At 34.8% G+C, this 24,160-nt stretch overlaps 2 protein-coding genes and 1 pseudogene across 4 annotated transcripts; 1 reads left to right on the top strand and 2 right to left on the bottom strand.

Annotated features, from left to right (window-relative positions):
- Positions 1-681: 681 nt before the first annotated feature.
- Positions 682-6,938, bottom strand: LOC107025667 (annotated as a pseudogene).
- Positions 6,939-8,725: 1,787 nt separating this feature from the next.
- Positions 8,726-10,796, bottom strand: LOC107024327 (benzyl alcohol O-benzoyltransferase-like). Of its 3 annotated transcripts, none has more exons than XM_027918161.1 (3): positions 10,263-10,796; positions 9,223-10,147; positions 8,726-8,969 (listed from the first exon to the last, which is right to left on the bottom strand). In XM_027918161.1, exons 1-3 carry the CDS (start codon positions 10,779-10,781, stop codon positions 8,959-8,961), a joined length of 1,455 nt encoding a protein of 484 aa, XP_027773962.1. In that variant the 5' UTR covers positions 10,782-10,796; the 3' UTR covers positions 8,726-8,958. The 3 variants fall into 3 exon arrangements, with proteins under 3 accessions (XP_027773962.1, XP_027773963.1, XP_015080771.1); XM_027918162.1 differs by having other exon boundaries at positions 8,729-8,999; positions 9,253-10,147; XM_015225285.2 differs by having other exon boundaries at positions 8,860-9,173; positions 9,427-10,147.
- An 11,582-nt stretch (positions 10,797-22,378) lies between these two features.
- Positions 22,379-24,141, top strand: LOC107024360 (benzyl alcohol O-benzoyltransferase). The gene is made up of 2 exons (XM_015225324.2): positions 22,379-22,905; positions 23,021-24,141. Exons 1-2 carry the CDS (start codon positions 22,387-22,389, stop codon positions 23,954-23,956), a joined length of 1,455 nt encoding a protein of 484 aa, XP_015080810.1. The 5' UTR covers positions 22,379-22,386; the 3' UTR covers positions 23,957-24,141.
- Positions 24,142-24,160: the final 19 nt, after the last annotated feature.

Raw genomic sequence — 24,160 nt, 5'->3', positions numbered from 1 at the left:
CAATCCAAACAGACTCTAAATATATAAGTATTATTAATGGACAAGACTCCTTTCTATTACTTTTCTCCCTATTTCTCTAAGTTCCCATTTGAATGGAAGTCATATGTTGTAATTAAAAATTAAAGATGACAATTTTAAATAATAAATAAATCTCCACCTTTCATTATTAATTATGACACATAACTTTCATTCAAATGTAAACATAAAAAAATGACGAGAAAAAATAATGGAGAGGAGTCTCAACCTAAGGAATGAGAAGTGAACCCCACTATCAACAAAGAAAGTGTCAAATATATTTCTTTATTATCACAATTTATTTTTTATATTTTTTTGTTCAAATATATTCTCACAATATACTTACTACATTGTTTTCAGGCTTAAAATTATTCATCATTTATACTTCGGTAGAAACATAATTTTCAGGGTTTTAAAATTATTCATCATTAACGAATTGCTAATTGAGCTAAAGCTTTGTTTGGTAGACTGTCAAGCAAATATTCTTCTTCTTTTTATATACAAGGCAAGCAGCAATTGTTGAAACCGTCAACACCAACCTCTTTGCTATTGAGCAAAGCTAAAACATGAACATGAACGAAATCGACTATATGTAACAAGATTTGGATTTTTTAAGACAAAAAATATATATATATATATATAGTCTTTAATTGTCTAATTAACAATTCACAATGCAGGTCTGATTATGGCATAATTTGTGTTAACTAATGGATTATCATCACCTTTCAACATGCGCTCAATCTCTTTGACAAATATTTCCATTGCAAAGTCAGGTAAACACATAGGAACCACAATCCCATTTTCACCATTCTTGTTTCTAAATGGTATGTAAAAACTAGCCATACCAGGAAAAGGTCCTACTCCTCCTTTAGCTGGTCCACCATACACTGGCTTCCCCCATCCAAAATCTACTTCTCCGAATCCCGCTCGAGTCACGTCTGACACCAGATAAGTCCGAACCACAGCGAAATGAGGCCTCCCTTTCATCACCATCAAATCCGCTACGGATTTCATGTATTCTTCCGTCACGTCCGACTTAGCCTTCTTCACTAGCTCAAGTGCATATCCTAATGGATTTTTGACCAATTTCTCCGCGGTCGCAACTGCCACGGGGAACGCAAAGGCGTTGCCGTAGAAGCCATTAGGCAAAGGTGGATTGAACTTGAAACGCGCATTGACAAGGCAAAGTACGCGAACTTCCTCTTCAGGATCTGGTTTTAGGGAAATTGTTCGACAGCGCCAAATTACTGATGTGAGTAGTTCAAAAGTGGAACATTTGCGCAAATGAGGAGGGAGAAATCGACGAAGTGCTGAGACCTCAGAAGGGCCAAAAAAGAATGATTTGTGAACCATGTCATCTAATGGGATAATTGTACCCTTTGTATCAGGAACTTCATCGTACTTAATAACAGATAGTATTAAATAAATAGTATTAAATAATATTAGTATTTACTGTGTACTAATCCTAGTCCTATTAGGATTAGTACTCCTTAATCCTAGTCCTATTAGGATTAGTACTCCTTCCTATATCTCCTATATATATCTCCCATGTATTCCCTTATTAGGTTAACACTTCAATACAATCAATATTCCTTCATGGTATCAGAGCCAGAAAACCTAGATCTTCTTTTCTCTAGGTTTTTTTTTCTCTTTAGGGCACCGATCGTTCCCTCTCTTCTCTTGGGCGGCGGCAGCCATGACAACCGAGGTGGATCCTCTCGATTCACTTCCTTCTGGCGTTAAACTCCTTCTCAGGCATCTTCATGCCCTGATTCCCGAAAAATTATCAGACATAAATTACCCTACATGGAAAATCACCGTTCTTACAGCCCTTGAGGCCAATTACCTTCTCAAATACGTCGATGGAAGCACAGAACCGCCGCCGGCAGTCATCACCGCCACGGACAAATCAGAAAAAACCAATCCGGCCCATGCCGCCTGGAAAGCCGTGGATGGCCAGATCCGATCATGTTTGATTGCGGTCATCTCTCCCACGGTTCAGAAACACGTCCGATCCTACACAACTGCTTCAGCCCTGTGGACGGCCCTCGCAACACGCTATGCATCAATTTCCCACTCTCATATTTTTCAATTGCGTGATCGTCTCCACACAATTACCAAAGGCACGAAAACTATGGCGGAGTATTTAGACGAGGTCTCCACCATCATCACAGCCCTCGACACCGTGAACGAAATCATTCCCGAAAAAGATCTCGTCATGTGCGTCGTTCGGGGGCTCCCATCAGCTTACTCCTCCATTAAACAGGCGGTTCGCATCAGTCCAACGCCCGTTGACCTGGCTACTCTCTCCTCGTGGCTAAAAAGTGAAGAAATCAACGTGGATCTGGAGAGCAAACTTCTTCTCCGAGAAGCCGCTGTTATGGAGCCGGCCACCGCCCTCACCGCAAGCCAGAACTATCGCGGGGGGCGTGGTGGCGGCCGGCAGGGGAGCCGCGGCGGCTACGGCAGAAACAGCGGAGGCCGCGGGCGCGGCGGTCGGCAGGGCAGTCGTCCTCCGTACGACGGTCAGCAGCACGACAGCAACAACAGCCTGCACTCCTTCGGCAGCGGCGGGCAGTCATCTTCCAGCGGCGGGCAGGGCACTTACGAGCGGGATCGTCCAACTTGTCAAATCTGTCAGAAAACAGGACACACCGCTGTTCGTTGCTGGTTTCGGTATGAGGAGAGCCGAAATAGTGATAACCGTGCCAATTATGCATCTCAAGCCGGCCCTTCCTCTGAATGGCTGTTGGATACTGGGGCCAACATGCACGTTACTTCTGATCTATCCAAGCTTAACGCTCCAAATCCATATCATGGCTCCAATGGTATTACTGTTGGCAACGGTGAGTCCCTTAATATTTCTCACACTGGCACGGGTACCATTAAAACCCCCACCGCTATCTTTCACCTAGGTAACCTTACCCACGTCCCTTCTATTAAATCCAATCTCCTTTCAGTTCACCAATTCACAAAAGACAATAATTGCTCACTCTTGTTCACCTCTAATGATTTTCAGATCCTAGACAATACTACCAAGAGGGTGATTTTTCAGGGCCCCTGTGAGCATGGTCTGTACGTTCTTCCTGGCACAAGTTCGTCTGCCCACCCAGTTTCAGAAAGCGTTCCTGTGGCTCCGGTGGCTCTTTCGGCTGATGGCCACAGTCTGTTGTGGCACAGTCGTCTGGGTCACCCGTCTACTCAAATAATAAATTCTTTAATGTCTCAATTAGGTTTTTCTTCCATTCATGTAAACAATTGTGACTCCTGTTCAATTGCTAAATCTCATAAATTACCTTTTACTTTATCTGAGAAGCGTACAACTGCACCTTTTCAACTTATTCATTCTGACCTATGGGGTCCTACTGCTGTTCCTTCATTTGCTGGTTTTCGCTATTATATTTGTTTTGTGGATGATTTTACAAAATACACTTGGTTGTACCCACTAAAACACAAATCACAGGCATACACCACCTTTGTCACTTTTGAAAAAATGGTCAAAACACAATTCAATTCTCATGTTAAACTTTTTCGAAGTGACAATGGAAAGGAATATGTCAATAACATCTTTGGCCAGTTTCTGCAATCCCTGGGAATTATACATCAAACCTCCTGTCCATACACTCCCGAACAGAATGGGGTGGCTGAGCGTAAGCATCGCCATCTCATTGAAACGGTGGTTACTCTTCTACATCAATCTCATCTCCCTGTCTCCTTTTGGGTAGAAGCTCTAGCCACCGCAAACTACCTCATTAACAGAATGCCCAGTCACACTCTCTCCAACAAATCACCCTATCAACTCCTTTACCAAGAACTTCCCAATTATACCAACCTCCGCGTCTTTGGGTGTCTTGCCTACCCTTGGCTACGCCCTCATATTACTCACAAATTACAACCCCGATCCCGTCCTTGTATTTTTTTGGGCTATCATCCTACCTCCAAGGGTTATCGCTGTCTTGACCCACAAACTCATAAAGTCTACATATCTCGTCATGTCAAATTTGTCGAAAATGAGTTTCCCTACGAGTCTATTTCCTCCTCCACAAATACATCATTCATTGGCGTCCTTCCCCTTTTTCCAACATACTCACAGGGTCCCTCACCACCTTCCCCCACACCTCCACCCACTACCCAACCACCCCTCATCACCCCTTCGACCGTCACCCACAATACACCCGCAACCACCACCCACACTCACAACCAACCCGAACCACCCCATACCCACAACATCTCCAGCCCGATCCGTTTTGGGTCCTTCCCGGCCACCCCCGAATCACCACCGCCCGTGCCACCCCCCAATACTCATCCCATGTTAACCCGTGGCAAAGCCGGTATCTTTAAACCCAAAACCTTTCAGGCTACCATACTACCAAATACACCCCTTCCCGATAGTGAACCAACAACCTACTCTGTTGCCTCAAAAAATGCTTATTGGCGTCATGCTATGGATGACGAGTTTAAGGCTTTGACTGATCAGAAAACTTGGGTTCTTGTACCTAAGCCCCATGGGCGGCACCCAGTGGGCTGTAAATGGGTGTACAAAATTAAACACAATGCAGATGGCAGTATTTCCAGGTACAAGGCTCGTTTGGTTGCTAAAGGCTACAATCAGGAGTATGGGCTTGATTACTCCGAGACATTCAGTCCTGTTATTCGGCAGGAAACCATTCGCCTGGTACTGTCACTCGCCGTGCGCAACAATTGGCTCATCAATCAGTTGGATGTTTCCAATGCTTTTCTTCATGGCATGCTTGATGAAACTATCTACATGACGCAACCACCGGGCTATGTTGATCCCCGCTTCCCTCAACATGTTTGCAAACTCCAGAAGTCTCTGTATGGGCTCAAGCAAGCCCCCCGTGCTTGGTACACACGTCTGAAAACGTTCCTCCAGGGACTCGGCTTCACGTGTTGCGTACACGACACGAGTCTGTTTACTCGACATTCAGCACACGGTACAGTCATTCTTCTTGTCTATGTAGATGATATCATTATTACAGGCTCTACTGCAGCTCTCATTCAGGATGTCACTCGAGCTATGCATACTACCTTCAAAATGAAGGACCTTGGCCCGTTACATTATTTTCTGGGAATGGAGGTTTCTCGGACAGGCAGCGGCTTGTTTCTTCATCAGTCAAAATATGCTCGAGATCTGTTGCAGAAAGCTGGACTGGAAAAATGCACCAGTCAACCAACACCGATGGCAGTCTCTTCGTCTACGAATGGAGCCGACACCCCCTTTGCCGATATCACCCACTTCCGCAGCCTCATTGGGGCTCTACAGTATCTGGCCATTACCCGTCCTGACATCCAGTTTGCTGTCAACCGAGTTGCTCAGCGCATGCATCAACCAAGTGAACATGATTACCATTGTCTAAAACGCATTCTCAGGTACATTTTTGGCACTCTTGGTCGTGGTTTACTCATTCGACCCGGGGACTTGGAGCTTCGGGGTTTCTCAGATTCAGATTGGGCGAATGATAAAAATGACAGAAAATCTACATCGGGGTTTCTCGTTTTTTTGGGGCCGAACCTGATCTCCTGGTGTACAAAAAAACAACCCAAGGTCTCTCGGTCCTCGACTGAAGCTGAATACCGCGCCCTTGCTCTTCTTGCTGCTGAGACCATGTGGGTCACATATATTCTTCGCGAACTCCGCGCCACTCACACTGTTCCTGCTCTCTATTGTGACAACAAATCAACCATCTGTGTGGCCAAGAATTCCGTCCTACACACCAGAATGAAGCATGTTGATACCGATTGTCTCTTTGTTCGCGATGAAGTTCAGGCCGGCACCATGACTGTGCAGTATGTACCCACTGAAGAACAACCGGCTGATATTCTCACCAAGCCTCTCCCGAGCCGACAGCACGATTACCTCAGTTCCAAGCTTCCGTTCGCTTCCGCTCAGCTCAGCTTGAGGGGGGATAATAACAGATAGTATTAAATAAATAGTATTAAATAATATTAGTATTTACTGTGTACTAATCCAAGTCCTATTAGGATTAGTACTCCTTAATCCTAGTCCTATTAGGATTAGTACTCCTTCCTATATCTCCTATATATATCTCCCATGTATTCCCTTATTAGGTTAACACTTCAATACGATCAATATTCCTTCAGTACTCATGGTGTGTGCATGTCACTCGAGGCGGATTTCGCGCATTTAGCAATTCCCTGCACCAGACCGGGAGTGTAGATGGAGCAGATGCCCCCCGTGCCATTTCGCCAACGGCAGTCATAAATTCAACAAGACCGGTCGCATCACTCATCGTGTGGTCTAATCGCACTGCAAATATGAAACTACCACACTTCAGACGTGTTACCTGCATATAATTCATTAATTAACAATCAAATATAGAAAATTAACCAAAAAAAAGTTGTCTCAACGCGGATAGAAATAACTAGCTGAATTAGAAGCAGAGGACAGTTAAGAACTCCAGCAGAGCCAGGAACATCATAAAGGAGCTCTTCCAAATACGGAAATGGAGGCTTAAGTTCATCTCCAAATTGTTCAAGTGTAACATCAGCATCCGCTTCCACGAACATAACTCCTTCCCCGTTACAATCCACCATCAGTTTCCGGCCATTTCCTTCCCAGAGCCGACCAGCAAACGGATAGTAAAAAACAAGTGCTTCAGCTATAGCCTTTTTAATAACTTTTACAGGTTCATTATAATATCCTCCCATGGAAGAATCCAAATCCGAATACGAATCCTTACAATAAAAGTTAATTACCGGAATTTGGAAGCGAAGACCTTCTTGATCATCAATGTCTGATAGAAATTTAGATTCACGTGGAGTTGGCTTTGCTGGAGCAATTAGCTCTGCTTTTTGCCTTCTCACTGTGAACACTAATTGTGATGATGATTGCTTAATTGAATCCATTGAAGATGATGATTTTGGATAGTGTTTGTGTACATAATTTCCCAAAAAGCATAATCTATATATAGAGCAAGTAACAGGCTACTTGCATGTTAAAATAAAGGTAGTTTAAATTACTACGTCAATCTTAATTTTATCTGATGGCTCTGAAGAGGCATAAATTATTTATAGTTCCACAAACTATTGTGGCTTATTTTAAACTGCGGTGTCAAATCAAGGAGTTATCTATGAAATAAATCATAGATAATTATATATCTATAAATCATCACAAAACAACATACTAGTAATAGTTCAACAAGTTAAGTTTGAAGAGTGTTAGGGGTAAATAGTTGTTTTCAATAGAACCATTGCTTTACAAAATCGTTTTCAAAACAGTTTTAATAATATACAAGCGTTAAATATTATCATGAAAATATTGAAAAAGAAAAGTACACATATATAGCTAAGCAATAAAAATAACCAAAGTAAAAAAAAAAAAAAGATAGTAGGTGACTATAAATTATCATATTCGTTTTAATTTATTTATCATATTTTGATATGAATTAAAATGTGTTAATATATTAAAATATGATTTAATTTTGTACCTTAAATATGTCATTTGGAGAGATAAAGTTGAAAAATTGCTAAAAAAAAGGAGATATTTTACAAAAATAAATTTTTAAAAAATATAATAAATAAATTAAAATAGGAAAATACTTATTTTTTGCAACTCGAATTACAAATAAATTAGAGTAACGCATGAAAATGGTAGTCAAAATCCAATTTCACGGCTGCTGCATTTATTGACTCTATATGAGGATTTGAAATTTGACTAATTAATATAATCATCTCGATTCTAATGTATTAATTAAAAAAGTTTTCATTCTCAACAACCGATTAATAGTAATGACTTATTTTTTTAAAAAAAATTCAAGTTGATTTCTTCAATTGGTTATAGTCCTTTTTCAAGATTAAGAAAAGGTAGTTATATGGAAGTGTATGTAAATCTATATTTAGTGTTGACGAAAGTTTAAACTTGTATGGCTTCAATAAGGTAATGTTTAATTAAAACATGCGCACATGTTATAATTAACTAACATATTGCATACAAATTTTCGAACTATTTTCTTGACTACTAGTTTCATGTCAAGAAGTTATTACGATTTTGAGTGTTAAATAATTTTTATTGATTTTATTTTGAACGGTGATACTTATTGTAATTTTTCAAGTATGCAGATATAATGTTAAATACATAAGTGGACTTCTGAATTTGCACACTTTTTAATTCTATTTAGACACCTCAATAAGACCGTCTTCTTCTTGAATATCTTACCCACTCAAAAAGTATTTCTATCAAACATCGGACTAATTTGTTGTGTAATTTACTTTTTCTAAGCGCATGCAAATAACAAACTCTATGGCCTTTAATTTACCAAGACATTTTGGATTCATCCTATCTTTGTTTGTGAAAATTACAAAATTACAAATTAAAATTGAAATAAAGTGAAGAATAAAATATTTTCCGATGCGGATATTTCGCTTTTATAAAGAAGATTCGAATTCATTATATCAAATATTTTTCTCCGGTCCAATAATAGTTTTCTTGACTTATCCCCTCTAGAAGATAACAACTTAATCACAAAATATAACTCAATAAATTCTAAACAAGAGTTAAATCCAAAGCTTTACAATTAATAAGAATTCTTTTTTCTACTAACTTTTATACACTCTATTTTCTCTGTCTTTAAAATAAATGAAGATAATAAAATACATAAATAGTGATAAATAAATGACCTAGAGAGAACGAAAAATGGAAAAAGTAATATTGATAGTTGACCACTGCTCATTCTGCCAGGGAACACAACGGAGGACCATTACATTCACTTGCGTTACCAAATGACAACAAAGATGGCATCAATTGTCATCAACTAACAAAAGAAAGTAATGCACCAAAAAAAACAATGTAATTACGCAGGAAAGGAATTGGAAAAAGCACTCTTAACATAAATTAAGGATATTAAAATGCTTTACAAAACCATCATATATTGTTAAAAAGAAATATTGCATACGATTAACATGTCACAGTGCTGGTTTGATCATGGCATAATTTGTGTAGTTGCCTAATGGATCTTCACTTTTCAACATGCCATTGAGTTCCCTAACGAATATTTCCATTGCAAAAGCAGGCAAACATACAGGCACCACAATTCCATTTTCACCATTTTTGTTTTTAAATGGTATGTAAAAACTAGCCACACCAGGGATTGCTCCTACTCCTCCTTTAGCCGGTCCACCATACACTGCTTTCCCCCATCCAAAATCTACTTCTCCGAATNAGTGCTGGTTTGATCATGGCATAGTTTGTGTATTTGCCTAATGGATCTTCACTTTTCAACATGCCATTGAGTTCCCTAACGAATATTTCCATTGCAAAAGCAGGCAAACATACAGGCACCACAATTCCATTTTCACCATTTTTGTTTTTAAATGGTATGTAAAAACTAGCCACACCAGGGATTGCTCCTACTCCTCCTTTAGCCGGTCCACCATACACTGCTTTCCCCCATCCAAAATCTACTTCTCCGAATCCCGCTCGAGTCACGTCTGACACCAGATAAGTCCGCACCACTGTGAAATGAGGCCTTCCTTTCATCACCATCAAATCCGCTAGCGATTTCATGTATTCTTCCGTCACGTCCGACTTAGCCTTCTTCACTAGCTCAAGTGCATATCCTAAAGGATTTTTACACAATTTAGCTGCGGTCGTGACTGCTACGGGGAACGCAAAGGCGTTCCCATAGAAGCCGTTAGGCAAAGGTGGATTGAACTTGGAACGTGCATTGACAATGCAGAGTACGCGAACTTCCTCTTCAGGATCTGGTTTTAGGGAAATTGTTCGGCAGCGCCAGAGGACTGATGTGAGCAATTCAAAAGTGGAAGATTTGCGCAAATGAGGAGGGATGAATCGACGAAGTGCTGAGACTTGAGAAGGGCCAAAAAAGAATGATTTGTGTACCATACCATCTAATGGGATAATTGTACCCTTTGTATCAGGAACTTCATCGTATTCATGGTGCGTGCAAGTCACTCGAGGTGGATTACGGGAGTTGAGCAATTCTCTGGACCAGACAGGGAGTGTAGACGGAACAGAGGCCCCGCGTGCCATTTCACCAACAGCAGTCATGAATTGGACAAGACCGGCTGCATCACTCATCGTGTGGTTTAATCGCAGTGCGAAAATGAAACCACCACACTTGAGACGAGTTACCTGCATATAGTTATTCGTTAATTAAACATTCAAGTATTGTAAATTAACAAAAGATATACAACTATTGGCAGATGGATTCACTATTTAAATTTGATGGATTCAAAATTCTTAGTACCTGAATGAGAAGCAGAGGAGAATTAAGAACTTCAGCAGAGCCAGGAACATCATAAAGCAGTTCTTCCAAACACGGAAATGGAGGCTGAAGTTCATCTCCAAATTCTTCAAGTGTAACATCAGCATCCGCTTCCACGAACATAACTCCTTCCCCGGTACAATCCACCATCAGTTTCCGGCCATTTCCTTCCCGGAGCCGACCAGCAAACGGATAGTAAAAAACAAGTGTTTCCGCTATAGCTTTTTTAATAACTTTTACAGGGTCATGATTTCCTCCCGTAGAATAATCCGAATCTTTACGATAAAAATTAATAACGGGGATTTGAAATCGAAGACCTTCTTGATCATCAATGTCTGAGAGAAATTTAGTTTCACGTGGAGTTGGCTTTGCTGGAGCAATTAGCTCTGCATTTTGCCTTCTCACTGTGAATACTAATTGTGATGAGGATGGCTTAATTGAATCCATTATTGAATAAAAATGGAGATATGAAGAAGATTTTGGATTGGTGTTTGTGTGCATAATTTTTCAAAACACAAAAGCTATATATAGAGGTAGTAACAGGGGTACAATAATGTATGACAATTTTCAGGAAATTGTGTGACACTGTGGTAGTAAGTGGCAATTTTCAATGGACACTCCGCTTTAGAAAAACATATTCAAAAATATTCGAAGAAATTCAAGAGTAAGTGCTATTAAGAAAATATTGAAGAAAAAAAGAAGTATTGACACTAGTTCGATTTGATTTTTTCAATTTTGGTTTCGATTTGACTAGATGTTTTTGAAATTATTTTTCGGCCTGAATGAAATTGTACATCCAACTATTGCTCGAGGGAAACATGGACGATACAGGTTTCTTTACTTGACGTAGACCAAAGAAAATACGTTTGAATTCCTCTTGAGAATTAATATTTGAATTTAACTATCTGAATTATAAATCTGTTGCTATTTTGATTTGTTTATGAGCTATATATATGTTTTATTTGAAAATAATAAAAGTTCGATTTTTTGGTGATCAAAGTTTGAGACCCTTACACTAAACACCAAATCGAAAACTGAAAAATCAAATTTGGTTCGTTACTATTTTTCGATATTTATGTCCACCATAGTTGTTTCTATCTTAATGAGCTGGTCGAAATTCTAATCACTTCCTCCGTCTTATGTTTTGTGATACTCATTTCTCTTTAGTCCTTTCTAAAAAAGAATATTTTCTTACTATAGTTAGAAACACTTAATATTAAAATTTTCACTTATTTTTAATCAAATGATTTATAATCACAAAAATATCTTAAATTGTTTTAATCAAAGTTAAAAAGATATATAATTTTAAATATTGTATCAAATGAAATAATGATCCATAAAATAACATAAGAAAAGTACTTAATTACTAGCTGACATGGAAATGGTTGTTAGAAACTTAGAATCTATTGACTTGACATTGACTTGTTACTTTATATGAGGATTATTTGAGAAATATGTGTTAGTGTTTTCATACTCTAACAACCAATTAGTAGTATTGGTTTGTTTTTTATTTTAATTTTGTGTTGATTTCTTCCAATTGGTTAAACTCCCTTTTCAAGTTCTTGAGAAGGAAGTTATATGGAAGTGTATGGAAATTTCTCTGTGTCGAAGAAAGTTTAAGCTTGTAACTTTAATAAGGTAATGATTAACTTGTGAGTAACTTACCTAAATCCTATTAGTTTAGGAGTTAATTACTTAGATACACTCTAATTTGTAATATTATATATTCTATCAGATTTTGGTGTCTCCACATATATGATTTCGAATGCATACATGGGTCAAATTTAGGTGTATTTGTTTTACATATATTGTATCAAAGTGTATCCACATGCATCTGGATACATAGCAAATCTAGCTCGCCTCCCTTGTCTCTCTCCCAGCTCGCTCGCCACTCTCTCATGTATCTTGTATCTCGTATATATGTGAATCACTCCAGATACATAGTATATATACACATATCTAGTGCGTATTCTGGTGAAATTTGCATGTATCTGGGATACATATAAATTTCGCTCGCCTTCCTTCCAATTTAGCTAGCCTCTCTCTCTATTTTTGTGTATTATAACAAAAATACATGTATCTAAATGTAATATATGTAGGACACTCTAAAATAGTAAGATAAAATATAGGTAATAATAATATATATTATAGGATATAGTAATTTTTCCCAACTTATATTGGAGTAATATTTGTATACGTAGTATTCTTACTTCACTTGGAAGTCAATTATTTAAGGCTAAACGCATGTTATAATGGCTAAAAAAACATCATTTCAAAATCTGCAAAAAAAAATAATAAATAAAAAAAAAATCATGATCCGTGTGAAGACATTGTTCGTATTAACTATCATGTGAAAATATTATATTATAGAATAACTAGTTATTACTTGTTGATTAATAAATATTTATAAAATTATGTGTATTTGAAAGTCCATAATCACATAGACTTATTTATAAAAGAAACATGAAGACGTGAGATTTATCAATGCGGATCCTTAGGGTATTCTGAATTTTGTTAATGAATAGAGCTGTCAATATGGATTGACCCACCCATCCTGGCTAATTCATACAGGTCTTGCAATTTGACGGGTCAGGTCGGGTTAACCTATTTTTTTGTGAGCCAAAAAATGATCGGTCCAATCCATAAGTATGTAGGCTACGGACTTTGTCGGGCCAATCTTTTTTCTTAAAAAGTATATTTTTTTATAATTTTTTAAATTAAATTATAATTTGAAAATATTATCATAATTATCGACAAAACGATATTACATGAGGTTAGTGTTACTATTTGTTAATCAAATATACAAATAAAATTATCTATATAATATTTATTAAATTTGATTTCAAGTAAAAAGATAAATAGATAAATAGAAATATTAACCTAATTGTTTTCCAATGATCATAATAAAACATAAAAACTATGATAATATTTCATAGGCTATTGACCTATGTTGTGATTCTCTAGAAATTTTAGGAATTTTTATTTTATGTAGTACATATTTTATAAATATTATTTGTATTTAAATTGTGATATTTCAAACTTTAAACAGATTTTGAGTGCAGACTCCTGTTATTTTTAATACTCTATTTTTTTTTAATTAATTTAAGTTGGTCGACGAGCCGGTTCTATCCATATTTCTCAAGCTCCACAAATTGACAAACTTATTCAGGCCAGACTAAAACATTATTTTCTTAAATGAACTCAAAAAATTGTAGCTCACCCATATTAAATCACGGGTTAAGCAAGGCCGACCCAACGGACTTGACATTGACGGCTCTATTTATGAACTATGATTTGCTTATTTGGTAAAATTGTATAAAAAATTATGAATTTTGATTGTTTCACAATTTTGAGGAGCTTTTGTGTTTATAAAAAAACATACAACTTAAAAATTTAATTAACATATCTAAATAAAACTTTAACTCCATATCAATTTAATTTCATATTATAATTTTATATCGAAAGCAAACCCTTAGATAGCTGAACATACTATATGCAGAGTGTGCACTTTATTTTCCCAGGAATATAACTTGTCTGCCTATTGTTTGAGTCTTGGAACAATTATTAATTGTAACTCTGACTACAGTCTACAAACATCAATAACCTAGATGGTGTTTTCCTTTTGCTAATACATCAATCTTTAAAGCATGGTTAGATTAAGTTATATAAATATTAATAATCTAAGATTATCTTTTGTTTTATATAAAATAATACATAAATATTTTCATAAATTATACATATATTAGTTACTCAAGTTTTTAAATAATCAATCAAACACCGTATTAATTTTACATATGAAAAAAGAAAACTTACTTTTTAACTAGTTATCAAACGTGATATTATTTATATATGATTCAATACATGTATAACGCTTATGCGAGTTTTGTATGTTAGTTTTATTTTATATTTTAAAAATGGCTAATTGTTATTTTAATAACTAGTAATTGATATGGTAAATGGTTGTTATACTTGCTAGGAACACTCTTGTGAATTTCATATTACATTGACTGGAAATATATTTGATACTTGAGGACTTGGAAAAAGAAATACAAGTATTTTCATTCTCAACAACCAAATTATCTTTAATTAGTGGTGCATGAAACCAAAACAAGGCGAAATGTTTTTCTCTTTTACAATTTTTTACACATTTTATTCATTAAACTCTAGCAAATCTTCTACGAACAATAATTATATATTCAATGTAATTTGATAAATAAAACTTGAAAATGATAAAATATACACATATTTTACCTCTACTTTTACATAATAATAACATTTTTAATAGATATATCTTCGACTCAAAGGAATGCAACTGACGCTTGAATCTTAGTAGATATGTTTTTATTTATTTATAAATGGTAATACATTTGATGCAATATTATGAATAGGGTCCGAAAAGGATAGTATACATATACATATCTTTCCTCTATCTTTACATAATAGAAATTTTGTTTTCAATAGATTTTCGACTCAGAATATATATATATATATATATATATTGCATGGTGTTATTATTGATTTATTATTATTTCTTATTTTTCATTATGGTCAAGTTTTTGGAAAGCTTTGGGTCTTTGGTCTTATTATAAAAAATGCTGTCATCTTTTCAAAGCATTTTCATTGCAACTATATGTTGGTTGACTTCTGTTCTTTTAATTGACTCTTGAATTTCCGTTGTAAAGTAAGCGTGAGTGAAAATGCCATCACATTAATAAAAAATTAGTTCTCTTCCCATTTTAAAATATTTTTCATATTTTATCTTTCGAAAATTAATTAATTTTCTGATTGAAAAATTAAATATATGTTTTCGGAAGTTATATTAAAATACTATAAATTTTAAATATTTTTTGTTACATCAATATAAGAAAAAATATTTTTTTAAATATTAGATAAAACTTATGTAATTTGATTAAAAAATTATATTTTAAAATATTAAATAAAACTATGTAGTTTGATTAAAAAAATTAAATATAATAAGTAAATTGGGACGGAGTAGGTACTAGTCTACTAGTTCTAAATTCCTGGAAACTTAACCGAATCTTCCAAAAAAAATAATAATAGAATTTAAGTTATATATATTTACATCGCAAACTTTTCTTTATACCATCAATAAAATTTTGGTTTGTGATGTTAATTTTTTAAATCAAGTTATAAACTATTAATGTTCATCATAAAAGAAATTCTTATAGTTACATAATAAGTAACCTAATTACCTCTACAACAAAAATGATTATTATCGATAATTAATTTTTAATTACCGTTAAATATGTATTTTTAGCGATAATTATCACTCTTCGTATATGTCCTTAAAGCTTTTAGCGACAACAATTCTAATGACACTTAACTAATATCGGTAAAAACGTTAACACTCCTTATATATATCAATATTTAATATCACTATAAAAAAGCCGTGAATTACAATACTCTGTTTTTATAATATATCGCTAAAAATTATTTTTATTATAATAAATATAAATATTTTTACAATAACATTCCATATCTATTTTATTATACTTCTTCAAGGAAACAAATTCGTTTCTCCCTTTACTGTTCTTGAACTTCGTAAAGTAATAATGTATCTTATCTTATCTACTTATCATCATATATCAGATGTCATTCTGACAACCAAAATAACTTCATACCTGAATTGCTTTAATACAAAATGTTCCACTTAGAATCAAATTTTTCTATATTTGAATTAAAATTAATCGAGTTTCGAAATAAATATGCCAAAAATATTTCTTTTTGCCATTGTGCCCATGTCCACTTACCACTGTCTAAGCTCTGTTATTCGTGGACATAATTATTGTAGGGGCATAATTGGGATGCAAGACTTTCTGAAATATGGGTTGAGCCCACTAGAAAAGGTTTAAAAAGCAGCTTCATTATTGTGGAAATGTTTGTTGCTTACGTATTTTATAGAAAGAAATTTGTTTTATTTTTAATTAGAAGTTTTGATTTCGAATTTTAGATTAATCAACATTCTATTGAGAGTGTTAGCATATTCTGTCGAGACTTCAATACTGACTCTAAAACTATGTAAGGAACACAACTAAAAAATTGTGAGATGTTTGTGATGAAAAGTTTTTACTTTTAACAAGTAAAATGTTTTTTATTAAAAATAATTTTTATATTCAAAGTTAAAATTTAAAATTTACCCACCACCCTGAGAGTTCAATAGTACAAATAACAAGTTATTTTTTTTAGGTTAATTTTTAATACACTTTTGCCTAATACCCAAAATCTCATCAACAACCTCATCATCAGGGTACAAGAGGGTTCATCAACCCCCTTTGACGGAAAATTATATTATTTATATATGGTTAAAATAATTTTAACCATATATAGTAGATGTTGAACCCTCTTCAACTATTTCGTGTGTCTATTTTTACGAACTTTGAACCCCCTTATTGAAAATTCTGCCTCCGCCACTGCACATGATCCACTTATAATAAATGTTAACACCATGTTAAAAGTTTTCTTCAATTGAGTTCAATCGATCTCTAGGAGTCACAAATTTGAAAATGACAAATAACCTATTTATATAGGTTTTGACATGAGTCAATACTATACATATGTTCAATCGATCTCTAGGAGTCAAGTAAGTGTCATACTACGACTTTCCTAACACTCTAAAAAGAGATATCAACCACTGGATAGGAGAATGAATGCAGCAAGGTATAACGATCCAAAACAGAAATAAGTATGAATGTAGTTAGGTATCACGTTCAAAAGTGGAAGTGATGACACTCGACTATTTCTATCAAGACAAGACAACCTCAACTCAACGAAAACAAAAGAAATACAAAAAATATAAAGCAAGAATAAGATAAAGCGGAAAAACTTAATCTTTATATTAAAACCCCGAAATCTGATAGCTACATGTACAAGTCATTAAATACATAAAGTGCGAAAATAAAAAATAAGTACATGTCTCGGTCTTTGTTTCTCAAATAAAACAAAGTATGAAGAAACAGAAAAAGAAGATCACCGAAGTGACTAGCAAGTAGCAACTACATCTCCAAATGCTTGATAAGCCTCGAAATAAGAAGAAGGAGAAGGAGATCACACGGGTTCAAATTCGAAACCTACACAAGTTTAGAAGCAAAGGGTGAATACCAACAACAGGATACCCAATAAGCAACCCAATAAAACAATCATCTAACTAGAAATTGAGTACCCCTTACATTCCAATAGATACTCTTTAAATTACAACCTAGACTGAAATCAGCCCAACCTAACAGTTCTAAAATACACAACTCACGAGGTCCAATATCCACAGTTCATTAGTCACAAATCAATTATCAAACAAATCAAGTACATCAATCTCAATGTCAAGTAGATCAATCACACATAGTAGGTACATCAATCATAATTAAAAAGTAAGTCACACTTAAGCATCAAATGTATAAAGTCACAGTAATCAGACTCTCACTGAAACCATTTCCATCAGCAAAATATCACTACCTGAAACCATTACCCATCGACTTTATCTCAAATGACTAGACGAAATCATTTTCCATCAAATTTATATTAAATCACTAGTCAGAACCATTTTCCATTGACTTTATATCAAATCACTAGTTGAAACCATTTCTCATCGCCTATATCAAATATCTAGCTGAAATCATTTCCCATAGGCTTTATATCACTTGCCGGCAATGACCTCCGTATCATAAACGCTCGTCGAATATGACCTCGACATCAAACTATCACATGTCTCATTACAATTTTCAATAATCAATGCACACAAGCAATATCATGCTACTTGAGCAATTCATGCAATTTAAGTCAACAATCATGTTATCAAGTGTTTCATCAATTAATCAATAAGGGTCACAACAAGGCAATTCATATCATCATGTTTATCACATAATCTTTTTAATTTAAGCCTTTTTTATTCATTAAGATTTACCAGGTGAACAGTTAACCCTTCACCTCATTTTCATACTCCCAACACACAAACAACAAAGAGAATACACAAAAATACAAGGTTTAAGAGATCACTTGTCTTGAATCAATCAATAATCACTACAAGTGTTGAGTCTTCCACTCCGAATCACTTTCAAAGTCACACAATCTATATACAAGCAAGTATTCACAACCATTTTTCAGAAACCACAATACCTACGTTAATTCTCTTGAAAAACGGGTCAATCAACACAAAAAATCAACTCAAATAATAAGATTTGAATTCGAAACTTAATACTTGAATACATTACTCAAGACTTTAAAAACTCATTTGGGAAAATCATTTTGAAAAGGGACTAAAAATAGTTTACAATCACAATTTTACTAAGTTCTAAGGTTCTTGAAGATAACCCCAAATTTCTCATTTCAAAAGCTTGATTTGAACACTTAATTCCATAAATAATAATGGGTAATAGAAGATTTAAAATTGAGAATCATTATCCATAAGTTTTTCCTCGAAAAATAGATTCAAATCACCACCTCAAAGCACCCAAAAGTAAAAAATGGTGAAATGGATTGAAACTCTAATTTTAGAAAAGTATTCTGCCCACGTCTCAAATGCTCATCTCGATGGTGACCTAGAGTCACACGATCGCGATGAGTAAGACAATCAACTCACTAAAGTTGATCATTGGCAAGACCCACACGATCGAGATGCACCTCTAAATGATGCTACTCAATTGCGATCACCAAAATGGTCATGCACCATAACTTGAAACCAACCAAACTCTTGACATGACCCTTCGGATTCATTCGGAACTCCTTATACACAAACTACATATGAAAATCAAATTTATTCTACATTCTGGACTCAATGGAACTGTCAAAACATGAATTCGCTGTCTCGTTGACTCAACATCTGTCAAAATTACAAGAAACTAACTCAACGCCCAAATATGCTAAAAACAAGCTCGAGGTCTCTCAAAAATCAACCAAGGCCTCACCTGACCCTAATATCATCCCCCCAATCTAATGGAACTCTCGAAATTTTGATCCGAGCATCCAACCCCCGAATGTTGATGAAAGTCAACACAAAGCCTAAATTTCCACATTTTACAACTTAGGATCTCAAATCCTCAAAAAGACTCTAAATATGAAACTCCAATTAGGTTTCACATTTTGAGATTGATAAAATTGACGAATTTTCGTTCTGACACTCAAACTCCAAAATACACCAAAAATCACTTTCTTAACAATTTAGTCTTTCAAACTTAAAACGACAAAACTCTCTACTATAAACTCCAAGTTCAAAATCAACTTTTCAAAAGTCAATCATAAAAGACTCGAGATCATGATTGATAGGAGCAAAACAATAATTTTATGGAACATTTTAAAAAATGACCGATCGAGTCATTAAACTAGGAGAGATACTACAATCAAATATTTCATCATGGACATAGTGTAAATATACTTAAATATGTCCGGTTCCTTTATGAAAGATCGAATTCTCAATACTATGCAATGTTGCTTGACTGTCACAATAACCGAATCAAACTAATATTTATCTATGTAAATTATGAATTTCATTTTTGATAGTCTTTTAGAATTAAGGAAAATAAAATAAAACAAGTGTAATTTGAATGTTTTTTAAAATTTTGTAGAAAAATATTATGTTGTTGATGTTGGTCTTCGAAACATAAAAGCTAGCTCCATATAAAGGGATGTGATATCACTTGCTAGAATGCAGGGGAAGTGAAAGAGAGCTTAATAATGGTAAAGAGTTATTTGACTATATACATGCCCACTTTTCGTAATGTAATTAAAAGACGTCAAGAACATTTGGTGCGTGAAAAAGTAGATCTAGAGTTCTACGAAAAGGCATGCAGAACTATGAATTAGACATGAATGTGAAAATAGTAGTTGCTTATGCCGTATTACATAATCTTTTACATGAAAATCAAAATAGTGACAAAATATTTAACGAATATAAAAAACGTGATGATATGATTACCGATGAAAATAACAAATAATCAATTCAGAGTAACAATATTATTTCGTCTTTTGAGTCATCTTATCTAGGAAAAAAACTTATCAAAAAGAGATTATTTATAAAATGTGAGAAGATTCTTCGAACTTGGAGCCAAATGCTAGCTTCAATTCAAAGTCATTGCCATCAATTTGTATTCCGGCTTAATCCATACTTATTCAGGGTAATTAACAATTTGGCAAACTAACGACATGATGCTTGTTTCAATCCCTACAAAGAGTTTTCGATGCCTACACGAAAATAATATATACACATACATTACAATACAAGTAATCAATTAATTGCGACACAAAAAAACAAATTTGCAATTTAAAGATGGAACGTAAAGAATATTTCATTTAATTTCATCGAACCTTTTTTAGTAAAATTCGAAGCCTAAAGTGTAAAAAAGTTTGATAAAAATTCTAAAAGAGTAAATTAATATTTTTTTTTAACTAAAGGGGTAAAATCACTACATATAGTAGCGAATTTGTTTTCACATTGTTACTCCCGTTAAAGTTAATCGCTGATCCACGAGCAATTTTCTCCAAAATATTTTTTCAGTTTTTTAAAGAATATCGCTACAAATGCGATGATTTTGGCCAAAAAGTTTTTTTAATATAATCGCTGCCTTAGACAGCAATTTTGATGATTTTTTTATTTTTTTTTATAAAACAATCCACATAGTACTACTAATTAACTCCTCCTCACCTCTTCCTATTTTCATGGTAATAAAAAAAAAACCCACCAAAAGTGCTGCCAATGCAGCCAATTTTTTATTTTTTAAAAAACCACCGCTTTATAAAATAAAAAGGGAAAATGCACCCCCTCAACCTATGTTCGAAATCTCGGAGACACACTTATATTATACTAAGGTATTATTACCCTTGAACTTATTTTATAAGTAATTTTCTATTCTTTTTTAGCCTACGTGGCACTAGTTTTTTAAAAAAAGTCAATCATCGTTGGGCCCACAAGATAGTGCCACGTAGGTCGAAAAGGGGTAAAAAATTATTAATAAAATTAGTATAAGTGTGTCTCTGAGATTTCAGGCATAGGTTGAGGGGGTACTTGGGCATTATCCCAAATAAAAATAATGTTTTCACCAAAGACAGCGATTTTTTAACCGTTTAAAGATATTTTTTGGCAAAAATACCGTAGGTGTAGTGATACTCTTTAAAAAAATTAAAAATATTTTAGAGAAAATTGCTATTGGGTCAGCGATTTTTAATTTAACAAAAGTAAGGGTGTGAAAACAAATTGATCCTTTGGTTAAAAAAAATTTATTATGTCCTTTAAAATTTTTGTCAAAATTTTTTATCCTTTAGATTTCGGACTCCTTTTTAATAGTCAGGCACTCGAGTTTGGTAAGCCAACAGGACATTCTGAAAATATCCTATTTACTTTACCATCCAACTAGTTCTAATTAATTACCTGTGATATGATCGATGATCTGAATGTCAATAATTCAATACAAAATTTTAATTTTGCCTTCTATTGTACTTGATATTTTAAACTTCAACATCTTGATATTGAATTGAAAATTTAATATCCAAACTTGAAAATTCTAAAGTCTTTTAAGTCATTTGAAGAAATTAACACTAAATTTCCTTTTAGAAAATAAATACTTTTGATAGTAATTTCGTTGTTGAATATGAACACTTCCACAAATAAATAAATATTTCCACACAAAGTGGCAAGTCTTATTTCAAGTCAATGTAGTCCGCAGCCATTACCATGAAAATGTTGAAATTCACACACATATTTTCTATAACAACCATTATCATGTTAGCTACTAGAAATTAAAATAAAATTGACCAAATCATTTTTAATAAGATATTTTATTTTTCGTGATACACTTTTTTTTACTCTCTATTTTGTAACAACCATTACCATGTTAGCTACTTATCACAATAAAATTGATCAAATTATTTTTACTAAAATAAAATTTCCGTGACACATTTTTCTTTTTAATTTTTATTCCGTAACAACTATTACCATGTTAGCTACTAATTAATATTGTAAATAATTCACAAAAAGTTTCTAACCACAAACAACACTTCTTCTGCCCACTTACTTCCACAGTGTCACACAATTTCCTGAAAACTGCCATACATTATTGTACCCCTGTTATTGCCTCTATATATAGCTTTTGTGTTTTGAAAAATTATGTACACAAACACTAATCCAAAATCTTCTTCATATCTCCATTTTTATTCAATAATGGATTCAATTAAGCCATCCTCATCACAATTAGTATTCACAGTGAGAAGGCAAAATGCAGAGCTAATTGCTCCAGCAAAGCCAACTCCACGTGAAACTAAATTTCTCTCAGACATTGATGATCAAGAAGGTCTTCGATTTCAAATCCCCGTTATTAATTTTTATCGTAAAGATTCGGATTATTCTACGGGAGGAAATCATGACCCTGTAAAAGTTATTAAAAAAGCTATAGCGGAAACACTTGTTTTTTACTATCCGTTTGCTGGTCGGCTCCGGGAAGGAAATGGCCGGAAACTGATGGTGGATTGTACCGGGGAAGGAGTTATGTTCGTGGAAGCGGATGCTGATGTTACACTTGAAGAATTTGGAGATGAACTTCAGCCTCCATTTCCGTGTTTGGAAGAACTGCTTTATGATGTTCCTGGCTCTGCTGAAGTTCTTAATTCTCCTCTGCTTCTCATTCAGGTACTAAGAATTTTGAATCCATCAAATTTAAATAGTGAATCCATCTGCCAATAGTTGTATATCTTTTGTTAATTTACAATACTTGAATGTTTAATTAACGAATAACTATATGCAGGTAACTCGTCTCAAGTGTGGTGGTTTCATTTTCGCACTGCGATTAAACCACACGATGAGTGATGCAGCCGGTCTTGTCCAATTCATGACTGCTGTTGGTGAAATGGCACGCGGGGCCTCTGTTCCGTCTACACTCCCTGTCTGGTCCAGAGAATTGCTCAACTCCCGTAATCCACCTCGAGTGACTTGCACGCACCATGAATACGATGAAGTTCCTGATACAAAGGGTACAATTATCCCATTAGATGATATGGTACACAAATCATTCTTTTTTGGCCCTTCTCAAGTCTCAGCACTTCGTCGATTCATCCCTCCTCATTTGCGCAAATCTTCCACTTTTGAATTGCTCACATCAGTCCTCTGGCGCTGCCGAACAATTTCCCTAAAACCAGATCCTGAAGAGGAAGTTCGCGTACTCTGCATTGTCAATGCACGTTCCAAGTTCAATCCACCTTTGCCTAACGGCTTCTATGGGAACGCCTTTGCGTTCCCCGTAGCAGTCACGACCGCAGCTAAATTGTGTAAAAATCCTTTAGGATATGCACTTGAGCTAGTGAAGAAGGCTAAGTCGGACGTGACGGAAGAATACATGAAATCGCTAGCGGATTTGATGGTGATGAAAGGAAGGCCTCATTTCACAGTGGTGCGGACTTATCTGGTGTCAGACGTGACTCGAGCGGGATTCGGAGAAGTAGATTTTGGATGGGGGAAAGCAGTGTATGGTGGACCGGCTAAAGGAGGAGTAGGGGCAATCCCTGGTGTGGCTAGTTTTTACATACCATTTAAAAACAAAAATGGTGAAAATGGAATTGTGGTGCCTGTATGTTTGCCTGCTTTTGCAATGGAAATATTCGTTAGGGAACTCAATGGCATGTTGAAAAGTGAAGATCCATTAGGCAAATACACAAACTATGCCATGATCAAACCAGCACTTTGAAAAGTTACTACTATATGAGTTTGTTTTATGTACCAAATTTTACATATAGCTTTAATATAATTTTTTTTTGTTTGGTGGGTTTGGATGTAACATATTTGTAAGTTTGCTTCTTTATCGTATGATCCTCTCTTAATAGTCAATTTGATTGAAAATGTTTATCAGCAAATAAAGCCACTTATTACTAATGAATGCCCCTAACAACAG

This window comes from Solanum pennellii, chromosome 7 (assembly GCF_001406875.1).
Source record: "Solanum pennellii chromosome 7, SPENNV200".
Lineage (NCBI taxonomy): Eukaryota > Viridiplantae > Streptophyta > Magnoliopsida > Solanales > Solanaceae > Solanum > Solanum pennellii.
Note: the sequence above shows the minus strand (reverse complement) of the source record. Positions and strands in the feature narration are given on the sequence as shown.